Source organism: Mesoplodon bidens, assembly GCF_964165515.1.
Source record: "Mesoplodon bidens genome assembly, chromosome: 1".
Classification (NCBI taxonomy): Eukaryota; Metazoa; Chordata; class Mammalia; order Artiodactyla; family Ziphiidae; genus Mesoplodon; species Mesoplodon bidens.
The window spans coordinates 167,964,793-167,979,959 of record NC_138176.1 but is presented as its reverse complement, the minus strand read 5'-3'; the positions used below and the strand labels follow the sequence as shown (position 1 = coordinate 167,979,959).

The following is a 15,167-nucleotide window of genomic DNA, read 5'->3' as shown; positions in this document are numbered from 1 at the left end:
AGAATTGGACTACTAGATCATCAGTTACTGTATCTTTATCTTACAGATTTCTCTTTGTTACCTTTTTTTACTTTCCTCATTCCTTTAACACTAAACATACATGCATTTCTTTTATACTCCAGATATTTGGAAGTAATGTAAGATTTTGATATCTTTTGACTTTGCATATTGAGTATTTTGCTAAAAAGTCTTAGAAAAAATAGATGCTGTTTACAATAACTAATACAAGTATTAGAAACCTCAGGAATTTGAGCCTAATTATAAAAGATAACATATCAATGAAAAGTATGCATTTTAAAATAAATACACTGATTAATTTATAGCAAAGAAATTAGTTTTATGAGACTAATAAATTAGAATTTTTAATACTGTTTATTTCTGAATAAATAAGTTGTTTGTTTATTTATTTACTTTTGGCTGCGTTGGGTCTGTATTGCTGCGCAAGGGCTTTCTATAGTTTCAGCAAGCGAGGGCTACTCTTCGTTGCAGTGTGTGGACTTGTCATTGCAGTGTCTTCTCTTGTTGTGGAGCATGGGCTGTAGGCGCACGGGCTTCAGTAGTTGTGGAGCGCGGGCTCAGTAGTTGTGGCTCGCATGCTGTAGAACACAGGCTTAGTAGTTGTGGCGCTCGGGCTTGGTTGCTCCACAGCATGTGGGATCTTCCCAGACCAGGGCTTGAACCCGTGTTCCCTGCATTGGCAGGTGGATTCTTAACCACTGCTCCACTGGAGAAGTCCAATAACTTGTTTTTAAAACAACTTATTAGACATGAACGTAGTTTAGCATATATATATGTGTATATATACACACACACACATATATATGAAGTACAATATTAGTGACAACCACAGCTAATATACATCATCTACTTTGTGCCTGGTACCATAATGCATATACATTAACTTAAATTACTTAATTTAATCCCCAACAGCTTTATGAGGTGTATTTATAATTATTTTCCTCATTTACATATGAGGACAATGAGGCATAGAAATGTTAAGTGACATGGTCTTACTTATGCAGCTAATTAGTGGCAGAGGCAAGATTTGAACCCACACAGTATTCAGTATAGATTCTGGGCTTTTAATGACAACGCTTCACTACTTCTATTGGACTCAGTATTATTTTTCTGAATCAAGCCAGTATTGACCTAAGGTCTGTATGACTTTGAGTTCTTAACCACTGTGTTCTCTTTCTTTCCCTGAAGGAAGTATAATAAGATTTTATGTGGTTGTTATATCAAATTTGTTATCATAAGTGGTGATACAGGATTGAAATTCCATTCCTAACAGCCACAGCTGCTAACAAAGCAACCCTTTTATGCCACCTTCCTTGGCAGAATACTGAACTATGTGTACCATTTTTCTGACCCATTAAAATTATTTATGTTCCTCTTTTTCAGTGGATGATTCAGCAGCCACACAAAGCAGCAACATTTTTTGGATGCATCGGGATAGATAAATTTGGGGAGATCCTGAAGAAAAAAGCTGCGGAAGCCCATGTGGATGCTCATTACTATGAACAGAATGAGCAGCCAACAGGAACTTGTGCTGCATGCATCACTGGTGGCAACAGGTCAGTGTTAGTTCAAGGGAAGCACTGTACTAATTGACTGTTTAACCACTGGTAAAATCTGAATTCAAATCTGAGTTTGGAATTTAGACCTCATGTTTATAATTTATTTTAATGTTTAATAAACTCTTCTTCCTAGTATCACTTTTCCTTAAAAAATTTTTTTTTACCTTTGTTAAAAAGGTAAAAGATAACCTGTTGTTATCTTCATGAAGCGTAATGAAATGAAAATTTTTAGATTATCTAGACCAGCCTCTACTTTTTATAATTAGGGTCAGAAAAGGAGCGCATTTTATTCAGTGTTTTGTAGCTAGGTTCTTGCCGAACTGGCATTAGGAAGAATGTTCTTTTCAACATATCCTGAGATTGGAATATTAAAATGCATATATACACATATATATTTTTTAAATATATAAAATATTACATTATATCCAGCCTCATATAAATTAGGTCATCTAAAGCATTTCTGGCGAACAGTCATCTGCCCATACTAAACAACTTCCATCATGGGTAATGCACCACTCAAAAAACAATCTATTACATTTCTATACAACTTTGCTTATCAGAAAGTTTTTCTTTGTGTGAACTTGAACTCTGTCTCTCAGAACCTTCCATGCGTTGCTTTTTTTGGTGCCTTTTGCAGCTACATGGAGGTATATCTTCAGTACATTCATGCTTTGCTAACATCATTATTAGCATACTGCTTATCAGCATGGGCTTTTTTCTCCTTTGGAAAGGAAAAAAAATAATTTTCCTAGTTATAGTGTTGTTAGAATCACCAAAGATGATCTCTTTTAAAATGGTGATTCACTACATACTTTACATCCCTTATAGCTAAAAATATTGTCTGTCCTCCACCATTTCCTATCTCCCTTTCTTCCCCTTCTTTCTTATTTGCCTCTTTGTCTTCTTTTCCTTATTTCCTCCCTTATCTCTCCTCCCCTTGCTCCATTCCTCCTTTTTACCTCATTTGTTTTTGCTCACTCTTTGACCTCTCAAATGTATGTTAAAGACCTGACACTATTCTGGGCAGTAGTCATTAAATAACTAAAATATAACTTTCAAAAACAATTAGGGTACCAAAGCCATTTTCAAACTTTCCTGTAACTTTATTTTTTGGGTGTAGGAGAAATTTATGATTTTAAGGTTTTAATAAAACCATCAGTTCAAACATTGAGATATACTTATTTAGACCTTTCCCCTTTTCAGTTTTTCTAAAAACCAACTTTAGTAGGCAGGTGCAGAGTTTTCCCATTAGTGAGAAATGTGTCAGCTTTTGCCTCTGATACCACTCCGGCTACAGTAAAATTGCTAAATTGTTTTTGTATGTTAAGTTGTTATTTTAAAGAACAGGTATGGTAATATTAGGTCTTCCAGATTTCAACAGCTTAATTTATATACTCATATAATGGTTATGGTGATCAGTATTAATAAGGTGCTATTGGAAGTCAGAAACTGAGGGAAACCCTCGCTGTCTAATTCATTATGCAAATTGTGGAACCTAATAGATTTGGATAAATTGAAATAGAGCTAGGAACTCTAACTTCCAGTGTCCCAAACTCTGGTTAAGGGAATATTCTTCTTAATCCAGCTTCTTATTCTCCACAAACTCTGAACCAGATAGATACACTTGGATAGTCAGAATATCTGTATTTTCTCTTGGAGGAACTATTTAGTTTCCCATCAAAGAGTAGGGTTTTTTTTAATCAAAATAGAGTTTAGTAGCTCATACCAGAAGTATTTGCTTTTATTTAGTAACCATTTTTTGTCGACATTTTGCAAGAGTCATATTACTAAAATATTTTTTGTAAATTAATTATCCTTAAATTTGTAATGTAGTTATTTTGCATATACATATATGATGAATATCACTCTTATTTTCATTAATTTAGTTGAGCATAAATAGAATGTATCCTTCAGTTAGTCAGATGGCATATGAGTGAGTAGAAATATGTTTGGGAAGAGAATTGATTTATTTTTTTCAAAAGAGAATCTAACCATATTACCAAAATCTTAAGTGATGAGGAGATGTATTTGTGGGATGTTTTTAACCACAACTGTTACTAAAAAAAATTTGAAAAATTGGCAAGTTTTTTTTTTTTTAATTTGTGGGTCAGAAGGAGGGGGAAAAGGGTTTTTATTTCTTTGTCTGTAACATAAATAATTATTGTATTAAGTTTAATTGTTGGGCAATAATAAAAAGCTCTGTGTGGCACTTGGAACAAGATTTTAAGTGTAGTAGTATTCTGCTTAGATTTTCAGCTACAAAACTGGAACAGTGCAGGGAGTTTTCAACTATGAAAACTAATTTTAATTTATTCTAGCCCATAAAATGTAATGGTTTTATGTAATGTAATGTAAAATGTAATGGATTAATAAAATTAATCCCTCATAGTAAATATGGTCTACATTTGTATGTGTGTTTTGTAAAATTAATCCCATACCTCGCTTTTAAAGCATTAGATTATATATCAGTGGATAGTATGTTGATATTTGAAAACTGAAGTTTTTAGTTGCATATATATTTTTTTGTGTGTAACTACATAGTAGCTATTTCTTAACTGCATTTTGAACTATTAAAAATGTAGAAAGTAGATAATTTTATCATTTTAGTATCAAAAGGAAGCTTAAATGCCAGTTTCCCAAAATACCAGATGATATTTAGAGCAAGGATTAATGTCCTTGTTTATCTCAAAGGCAACAGAGAAGTCTTGAAAAGTTTTCAAAACAAAAGTAACTTTATTTACATTTATTAAAATCAGTATATGGCAGTTTGAAGAATTAAGAATAAAATTAAAACAAAATTTATAAAAACGTTTTTAGTTAACTGTATAGTTATATGACAAGTTTGACTATATGTAAAACTTACTTTTTGTTATTGTTGTTTTAGATCCCTTGTAGCTAATCTTGCTGCTGCCAATTGTTATAAAAAGGAAAAACATCTTGATATGGAGAAAAACTGGATATTGGTAGACAAAGCAAGAGTTTATTATATAGCAGTAAGTATTTGCCTAATTCAAACTTCTGGTACATATTTACACTATAAATTATAGTTGTTAGTTGATGTACATTTAAAAATAATTGTCTCTTATTATCCTGTAAATTCTTTACCCATCTCAAAGCATATGCTAGCTTCACTATTACAAATACAGAACAGAAATATGATCATTCTGTGGTAGCGTGATTTGTATTATTTACCTTCAAATATACCTCTTTTTGGTTACATTATACATAGATGTTTTTAAACCAAGTATCAAATTCTATTTTAAATCTTAAGGTCTTTTGAAGTAATTCTGGAAATTTATATTTTGTATTTTTAGGCCACTTGTTGTGAATGATGCCATGCATTGTGTGTGGAAATATTATTAGCAATATAAATATTCACTGTAAACAGTTTCAGCTTATTTGATGAAAAACTTAATTACTATTTATTCCATAGGAATTACCATGACACCCTTTAAGTTAATATTTTAGAAACATTGATCATGACAAATCTTTTAAATATCAGAATATGAGCAGCATGTAATTTGAATTATTAAGCCTTCTGGCATAAAAAATAATTGGTTAAGAATTCATTTCTAAAATAAGACTGTACTAAAAATTCTCCTGAATTAATCACCCTATGAATACTTTGTTTTTATTTAATATGAGTTAAATGTGGCTCATCACAAATACTAAGTAGATACCTATGAAAAATTAAAAGCACTTCATTTGCATATACGGTTTTGATATAACAGCTGCTGCCATTTACTACCTGAGCTGTGAAACAGCTGGTAAGATGCATAAAAAATTGATTATCCAGTAGGAACATGTTTATTGAAAATATAATTATTTCTTTCAGTCTAGTGTTAATGTCTCCTACAGCATGTTTACGTGCACTGCTTTAGGCTTTACAAGGTTATTGATTCCTCTGTATAGCAAATCCTACCCCTTTATAACTGTCAAGTAAATGCTTACATTGAGAGGATTATATAGAGGAAAGTCGTGTTACCTCTTCTTCCAGCCATCTTACATTTGAAAGTCAAAGAGTATATGGTTTAAAGTTTGGTGTTATTTATGTTATATGTACTGACTGAAATATGACAATATATTAAGTTAGAAAAATATTTTTACCCTGACAATTACAACTCTTTGTATGTCAATATATAGTAATTGGGCCCCAAATTATGAGCTAACTTGGAAACAAGTCATAATTTTAACGCTTACATACATGTAACACATCTAGCCAGTTTTGCGTGAATGAAATTTTTGTAGCAGTATAGAACCAACTTGCAACCAGCTAATAGTTTTAACAATTATGTAACTATTACTCATCTAGCCAACTTTGAGTGGATGGAACTTTTATAGTAGTGTTAACTATTCACTACTATTTTATAGTAGTGTTAACTAGTAGTGTTAACTATTGTATAAAGTGTAGAGTGATCAGTTTTTGTCAAATTAATAAAATTGAATTACTTTTGAGACTTGTGTGGTATATTCAGCCAGAAACAAGTATCAAAATGTATTCCAGTTGATATATCTGATTGTAGCTGTTAGCTCTTAGTTTCTGTTTCAGCTGTTTCATAAAAGAATGCTCTTTCACATTGCCAGGTAAATCTATAGTTTGTTCAGAGTTTGGCTATTTTTAAATAGTTCTGAAAATGGTAGACTCATATTGGATACCTGGGATGATGTAGATGCTGTATATTCTTGGTGAACATTCAACAAATATTTATTCTGCTAACAACTAAGAACATACTTCTTATTCATCAAAATCTGTGAAATTTCTTCTGAAATGTAAAATTATTTCCACAGACTTTCAGCATTTCTTTTAAATCTTTAATTCCCTTTCAGCTCAGAGCATGCAGTCTAGTCTTAGTAAGAAAACTGCAAATTTAGATAGAGTAGATATGTATGTCTATACTTATTTCAAGAAATCAGGTTGGCTTCTCTACACTTTCAGGTTCTGTAGTGTCAGCAGTCGTCTTACATCATCATCATAAACTTCAGAGGTTCAACAACTTGAAATTGTGGGAGCTCTTTATACAAAAGGTTCTTGATCTGAAGAAGCAGCTCAATGTATCTAACACATTTCCATAAGTAAGATGTCTATCTGCATTACATAAAATAAACTAGATCTACATACTCAACTCTTCTTCTCACTGTTCCATGAATTAATAATGGTCACAAGTGTTAAGAAAATTCAAAACCTTCCTCATTTTCTCTGTCACATAAAGCATTGAATCTGCAATTCACAGCAAAAACTTTCCTAATAAAAAGTCGAACTGGAATATGCATATACCAGTATTCTCTTTCGGTTTAAATGAAGTGTTGACATCTTTTTTACCTTCATAGCAGGTGTCCCACTTATAACATATAAACTCAGTTTTTCCATGTTTAAACTGAATTCTTTGTTAGTAGGTTTTTAAGGATTACTGATTATGTCAATAGCTAATTACATGTTGAAAACTTAAATCTTAGTTGCTCTTTACCTTTATAATCAGATTGGCATATGTCTGTTTCTTCTCTTACATGAAATATTTCTTACACTAGCCCTCTAAGACTATGATATTTAGGAAAGGTTTATGAAAAAGATGAGGAAATTGGAGCCAGTAAATTTCTAAACCATATATTTTCTTTTTTAAGCAATATTAATGTGCTGTGAAAAGTGAGAAGATTAGCACTCTAATTTCACCCTGCCTCTTGATGTTTGTAGTTATTTTCATTTTATTTTTATATTTTCAGTGTTTAAACATTTGGGCCTTTTTTTTATTCCTGCCCTGTCTGCTTTACATACTTGTGTTGCTGTCTGCCATTTCTGAAGTTATGGGATATAGTTGTAACACCTGTTTTAATGCCCTTGTCTGCAAATTCTATCATATGTGTTTTTTTCTGGTTCTTGCCATGGCATTGGGTTGTTTCCTCATGCACATATGCTAAAGACTTGGGAAAGCCCTGCAGATCCTGAGTTCTCATTTTGTACCTCTTTCTTCAAATGGCTCTCTCCTTTCCAGTATGCTGCCCTTGAACGTGCTAGCTACCTTGGCTTTCCTGAATGGAGACTACTGGACTCTGTTTAGGTTCTCTCTGCCCTGACTGCAATCTGGAAATTCTCTCTAGGAATTAAGTTTGAATAATTGTAGAGATCACCTTATCTTGTCCCTTATTTGATTATTGTCCAATTTCTCAAAATTGATATTTCCTATATTTTGTCCAATTTTATAGTTGTGTAAGTTGTTTAAATCCATTTCTCATTCTTTTCATCTTGGTTGGAATTAGAAATTTCCTGGTTGGTTTTGTTTCTCCTTTTTTTTAGATGACTCTCTATTTCTGCCAGATTGCCTGACTTTTTCTTTGGATTTGAACAGTCTTAAGGTTGATTCAACCTAAGAAACTCCCTAAATTACTGTTCTAGATTCTATCAAATTCTCTAGCTGTCACTTTATCATTTAAAAATAAATTTAAAAGCTCTTAGCTAGTAGATAACTGTTCATCCATGTATAATTACTAATGTTATAGTAATTTTTCTGATATTGTCAGTCAGTCCTTAATAGTGTTTTGGACTACATTGTGAGTACAGTGGGATTTTGCACAGAAATTTATGCATTATTTCTAAAGACTTTTTAATGAGAAAAAGGTTCCAAGTTTTAAATACATGGTAAAAAATTAATCAGCTTGCAAGTTTAGGCTTATATAGGGAGAAATTTTAACTTTAGAAATCAAACAGATATTTAAGAAATAGGTTAACAAAAGCTTCCAGTGCCATGTGACTTACTTTGCATAAGCTGTCACCCAGTGTGTGTTCTTTTTTACTAATTCAAAATTAAGCACTATAATGGAAGAATAGTGAATCATAAGTTTGTCAATAATTGTTTGAGAATATGGGACCAGTAGTTTGAATTTTCCTTTGACTCCTATGCATATTTCCTTCTTTCTGTGATTTTTCCAGTTCCAGTGGCTTATTACAGATCTTCTTTTACCCTGTCTGTCTTTAATTTATAACTCCATCTGACCGCTTTTATCTCTTTTCAGTCTACAGTCTTACCATTTTGATTAATATAGTTTTTGTGAGGGTAAGGTTTTAAATGTTACTAATATTTGCTTCTGGAATAACGGGAGGTATGATCATGGATAATTGGAGGAAACATGGTTTGGAGAAGTGTACAACCTTGGAGGAAGGGAATAGAGTTCCCATATTTGGTAAGAAATAGGAGTTTTTGCATGTAAAGGACAAGCAGTAATCAATAACCACTATTTAGGTCTTACATCTCTCACTTTGTTTGTCCTGGTTGGGTTTTCTACTAAAATTCTTAATGACTCCATGAGTAATAATTTATCTTAGTAGAACGGTTACTTAGACTCACAATTAAATATCTTTGTCAGTAATGTGAAAGCAATAACTAAATTCATTAAAATGAGGTGATAAATTATAAGAAATCTAGTCTATGAGATCATTATTTGGAATTTTACATATTAGAAGTTATTTCAGTGAATGTTGAATAACAAATTAGAATGAATGTGTAATGAAATAATATAATGGCTGTTTTTTTAGGATTTGGTTTTCTTTTGATAGCATTTACTAAAAAATACTCTACAGTATAACATGATTAGGAATTTTAAAAGACATTTGATTATGTTCAAAATTGTATCATCTAGTATTCTAACATGAAAAAATTTGAGAAAGGTTCTAATGAAAGGGAATGAATTTGTCTCGTAATGGTAACCTAATAGAAATTAGAGTAATGTACAAGGAAATGAAAGATACCTATTAATTTAATATGTATGTATGAGATTTGTACTACTCCCCCCCAAAAAAAAACCCTGGATAGGTGAAAATAGAAAAGTTTTGCTCACTTATGGACAATTACTTAAACTTGTTGCCATAAAGCCTTATTACACCATAGAAAAAGCCTTTGTAATACCATCTTGTGAACGCTGTACTATTATAATGAATGTACTTTGGCAAAATAAGTAAACAAATGAATTTTTTAAAGTTTAAGCTATTTAATTGTGAATGATAATTGATTTAATAGGTCACAATTCTTTATAAAGCATTTAGCTATGAATGAATTCAAGGCATTTTTGGAATTTATTAATCTTCATAATAGTCTTCTGAGATTATTAGTTAAGGAGTTGGATGGTTGAACTACCTCTGACTTTTCATTTTATCAGTGTTCTAAATGCAGTTTTTGAACGCTTATGTATTGGAACTCCCTTTGTATTGGTCAAATCAAAGATCATCATTTGGCTTTATTTCTGCATTTTTTTACTTCAGGTTTTTGACTATACTATTCTGGATTGCTTCACTGACTTCATTAGGTAGTAACTGAATTTTTAAGCCTTTTTTAAAATTTTTTAAAATATCCTTATAGGTAACATTAACTATTACATTTAGAAATTCAAAAAATAAAATAAGAAAAATGTGTTTTTTTCCCTTCTGTCTGGAGCATTACATGTTTGTATATAATTCCTGACGTTTAGTATAGTAGTACACCCAACCCTCACCCCTCCTTCCAACCCTTATCCGCCATTCTACTTTTTGTGCTTTCAGTTACCCATGATCAATTTCAGCCTGAAAATAGTAAATGGAAAATTCCAGCAATAAACATTTTATAAGTTTAAATTGTGCACCATTCTGAGTAGGCTGATGAAATCTTGTGCCATCCTGCTCTGTCCTTTGTCCAGCATACCCACACTGTACACTACTTGCCCTTTAGTCACTTAGTAGCTGTCTCAGTTATCAGATCAGTTGTTGAGGTATCACAGTGCTTGTGTTCAAACAACCCTTATCTTACTTCATAATGGCCACAAAGTGCAAGAATAGTGCTGATGAAAAAAACGTAGTATATAAAGGGTTCAGTACTGTTGGCAGTTGCAGGTATACACTGGCGTTCTTGGAACGTATTCCCCACAGATAAGGGGGTTGTGGTATATATATATATGAATCTTTGTCTTGCAGGAATTTAGAGTTTTATGTACCAATTTGATACCCCTTCAAGTAAAGCCCAAAACTTTGTGGTAAAAATGTCTATCTTTAGCTTGGATATAATATAGAGAGAAAGAAAAAGACTGTTAGTTGTATTGCTTCTTAAGCATTAGTATTAGAGTTTAATTTTTAACTTAAAAATTTTTTTCCGTATGTTATTGATGTCCAGTGAGTTACACAAATGATTACTGTTCTTACTTCTTCCTTATTAGAGACAATCTTTGATTCATACTAGAAAATTTTTCAAAAAAGAATGTGATTTTTAGAAATTCTATTTGTACTTATTTTCAGTTTGTCTAGAATTTTTTTCTGGCAAGTTAAACTCTAACAGTATCATTTTATAGACTAATACTTTGAATTTTTATAGATAAATATTTTCTCCAAGTTGAGCAGTTTACTCCTGTATTCCTGTAATTTTTCTTAAGTCTTACTTTTAGCAGTTGTCAAAAATAAAACTCTCTACTAGGAGGAGGGAATCTATGAAATATTAAAGTAAGGTTATTTTCAGCTAAACAGAATAATCTTTTTACTTACTTAGTAGAAAAGTAAGATAGTGTTGATTAAAGAAGCTTTGGGCTCTAAAGATAAAGATTGGAAGTTTTTGTGTTTTGGATTTTTGACATTATAATGAAGTCTTGGAATTTTAGGTGAGGTTGGAAACCACACTATGTGCTAATTGCCTTAGAAGGTAAGAAAATAAACATGTATAGCAATTAGTTATTAAGACAGTAGGTTCTTATATAGACCCTCAAATGAATTAACAAGCCATCTACTGAAATATTTACACTTCAGTTTACTTTATTTATATATTTCAGACCACTCAGCAATTGCTTGAGAAAATGTTTACTAAATCTCTTTAATAAACATCTTTGAGAGGGAAAATTTATAGACATTGTGATGACACTATACATTTTTATGTGCTAGTTGTCACAACTTTGAAATTGTATATAAATTGGACATAGTCTAGTATCTGTAGAAGTATATCTGTTTTCTAACATATTTTACTGTATACAATCTTTATAGCTTAATATGATTTAACCCATGTGTTCTGTTGTCTCTATTCTAGATAAATTAAATTGGATTTAATCTCTTTATAGCAGCTTTATTTAGATATTTATATACTGTAAAGTTCACTGGTTTAAAGTGTACAATTCAGTGATTGTTAGTATATTCCTGGAGTTCTGCAACCATCACTGTAATCTAATTTTAGAACTTTAACATCACCACAGAAAGAAACTTTGTATCAATTAGCAGTTATTCTCCATGGTCCCTGCGTTCAATCTTGTATCCACATCTCATAATGGTTTCAGTGATATTCAGGTATTATGGCTATAAATTATATAATTGTTCCTAATTAGACAAATAATGAATTTATGTCTTTGTTCTTTGACATATGTAGTGGAAGTCATAATAAGTCTTTTTTGTTTTCTTCCTATTACCTCTTTCTCTTTTGCAGGTACTCTAAAGAGTGTCTTCTAAGCTTTTGTTCTCATTTATTTGTTCTAGATACAATGTTACCATGTTTTGGGGTCAGTTCTTTAAAATGTCACTTAATTTATTTTTTTCTGATTTGGGTGAATGACATGTAGTAGATGAAGATTTTAAAATTATATTTGGTAAAGTGGGATGAAAAATGAGAAAACAGTTTTCTTCCTTTCCAGTTCAGGCATATTAAATCCATATTTGCTGTTATCCAGCTTCAGACCAATACAGGTTTCTCAGCTATATAACAGGGCTCATTTGACTCTAACCTCTTGTGTCTGTCATGTGTTTTCTCTCTACCACTTGGACATATTCATGTTAACTTTTTCACTGACATTGTCCTGATACAATTAGAAACATTAGCAAATCCTAAATAGTTGAAGATATTCTGAAAGATAGATTGCTGCTTTTCCAAATTGCATTCCTCTTGTACTCTATACAGATTGCTGACACACGTTTTTCTTTAAATTTTGATAAACCCTTGAACGCTTTTCCCTGTAACTCTCTCCCATCTTTCCCTATAATACCCTTACCCCAAACATAAATTTTGTGTAACCTCCCACCCCCTGTTTAACTCTGCTGTCCTGACTAGTCATTTTGTGTATTCATTTTTCAAAGTATTATTTCTTTCTTCATTCTATAAACAATTTAAGACCAACTTTATTATTGTTGTTAAGTTTAAGGGACATGACATAAACTGTCAATCAAATAAAATATAAAATGTATAGTAACCCACCAAAAATATTTTGGTTCAGTCTTTTCAGAAAGATGTACATATACAAAATAAAAGAGCACCATATATTCTGTTACTCATCCTATAAAAATAATTATTTTTACAGATATGTTGCTCCTTTAAGGTTAACATTTGACAGCTATAATAAACTAAATTGAATCTTAAAAATATTATTTTGCTTAAGAATGTTGACTAGCGTTTCTGAGGTAGATTGATGTGCTTAGTGTAGTAGATTTTAATCTTTTCTGAGTTTTGAACCATTCCAGAAAAATTTATTTACTTATAAAATTTTTGTATAATTTTTGGTAGTTCATAGATTCAAAAAGCCTTTCTGCTAATTAATGGAGCCCAGGTCAAGAACCTCTGTTATAGTAAATAGTGAATTAAATTGATACATAATCCAGTTATAGTTCCATATTAGAAAATGTCCATTGTGGATTTCTAAAACTTTTCTAGTTGTGACTCTATACTTGTTTCCTTATATCAGTCAAGAATTGTTTTTTGTAAAAATATGTTAAAGTGGAGAATCAGACTTAGTGGTGAAATGATGTATTTAGTGCCAGTGATAGAAGAGCAGAATTCTATAAAATTATTCAAATATCTTTGAATCATTTGCTTTCTTTTAAAAATATCTGTATGTTTTCATTACCTGAATATAACCAAAGACCTAATAATGCTAGTGCTTCTTTGTAAATATTCCCTAAAGTCATTTTTGTTTCAGTCTGTCAAGGTGGTCATTGTGATGTTTTCAGGCAGACTGTAGCATTTTTACTTCCTCAGATGAGCCAAATTGGGACTATACTTTGTGGAAAGTTTTTTTAATATAGTATATAGACATTAGTAAGAATCGGAATGTCCACTGACTTATTAGTTTCACAGATGCTTCCATAATACTTAGTGTACCCTTGGGTATGTTAAATTATCATATCCTGACAGCAATCCTGAAACATGCCAGTCTTATAAAGCCATATTTCTGAGAACTAAAGCAAGGTTTCAGCGAACCATCTCTGACATGCCATGTTAATTTCCGTAACTATCATTACTGGAAGTGGTAGTATTTCTAAGGCATGGAGAATCTTGATAAATCTACCAAGTAAAAGAAAAAAAGGCAAAATATCTACCTATCACTGGGTTTCCAATTATGAGGTTTGGTTTCTTTCAATCCCAATTGAATCATTTCAAAAATAATGATAAGCATCTTTTTTCTCTTTTCTTGAGTTATAAAATAGCTATTTAGGTGTACAATATATCAAAACACAATAACTTAATTCTATTTTCATTGTGTCTAGTGTTCATATTGTGAATGAAAACCTCATTCTGTCATCTCATAGTATATTTACATATACACATGATTTCTGCCTTAAGTAGAAAAGAAACAGCTGACAGATACATAGGTTAATTTCCTTTTTAAAATTGCAGCAAACTGTTCTATGATTCTTTTGTGTGTTTGGGGCTATTTTGTGGAGAAAGAATTTGTCAAGCAACATTTGAGGGACATTGGCCTTTTGTACCCTTTCCTAAATAAACTTAAACAGAAACCTGTCAACTCAAGAATAAAATATTTCTTTGTAAATTCTCACCTGCAAATTATTGATAATGGAAGGAGCACCTTTTTAATCCTTATATCCCCCTACTCCTCAACAGCTTTTAGATTGTAGATAAACTTCCCAGCTCAGTAATTAACTGAGCTCAGTCATCGCACCCCATATCATGTGATTTTTTTTTTTTTTCAGTAGAATACATTATTAGAGCACTTACACAGCCAGTCTAGCTGCAGCAGCCCAGGCGGCAACAGCAGTGCCATTTTTCACAAAGGAAATGTTGAACAGGAGCCAAATGTTTGGTGGCAGTCTGTTGCTAGGAAATCAAGGTCCTGAGGCGATTAATGACAAAGCAAGCAATAACAAGAAGGCAGAATTACAGATTTAAAAGAGAAAAAAGTGGTTGGTGTTATAATTACCCAAAGAAATCCGCACTCATTAAATTGGCTGTTTTTATGATTGACTTTAATTGGAGGTTAGCTCAGATATTTAGCTCCTTTCCCACCCCTTTAAACACACACAGGCACATAATCTGTAGAACTGCAGACTTGTTTTTCTAAGCATTGAGAGGAGCTTGCCCTGTAATTTGATCCCCACTGACAGATGCATTTTCTATGCTGCCATTTTGAATTAACCTATTGTAGAACAATTTTCTTCAGCCCTGTTGAATAAAACATCTAGTCTGATTACCTCCGATGGATTTGATAGAGTAAAAGAATGTACTTCTCATTGAAGTAGATTGTTTGCATGGACTCTACTGATTTTGAACTCTGCCAGTAAGCACAATCATTTGTAATTAATTTTCGAAGAAATTTGTGGGGAGGAGGTAATGAGAGTCACCCTTTTATAGTTTAATGTTTGGGCATCTGCATCAA

General features: G+C 31.8%; 1 protein-coding gene across 4 annotated transcripts in view; it reads left to right on the top strand.

The window, feature by feature from the left end:
• ADK (adenosine kinase) overlaps positions 1 to 15,167 on the top strand; it is a 509,588-nt gene that overhangs the window by 266,310 nt on the left and 228,111 nt on the right. For all 4 annotated transcript variants that reach the window (XM_081244849.1, XM_081244846.1, XM_081244848.1 and 1 more), the window contains exons 5-6: positions 1,402 to 1,574; positions 4,462 to 4,570. In XM_081244849.1, coding sequence (XP_081100975.1) covers positions 1,402 to 1,574; positions 4,462 to 4,570 — 282 coding nt within the window. The remainder of the gene's footprint in view (positions 1 to 1,401; positions 1,575 to 4,461; positions 4,571 to 15,167) is intronic.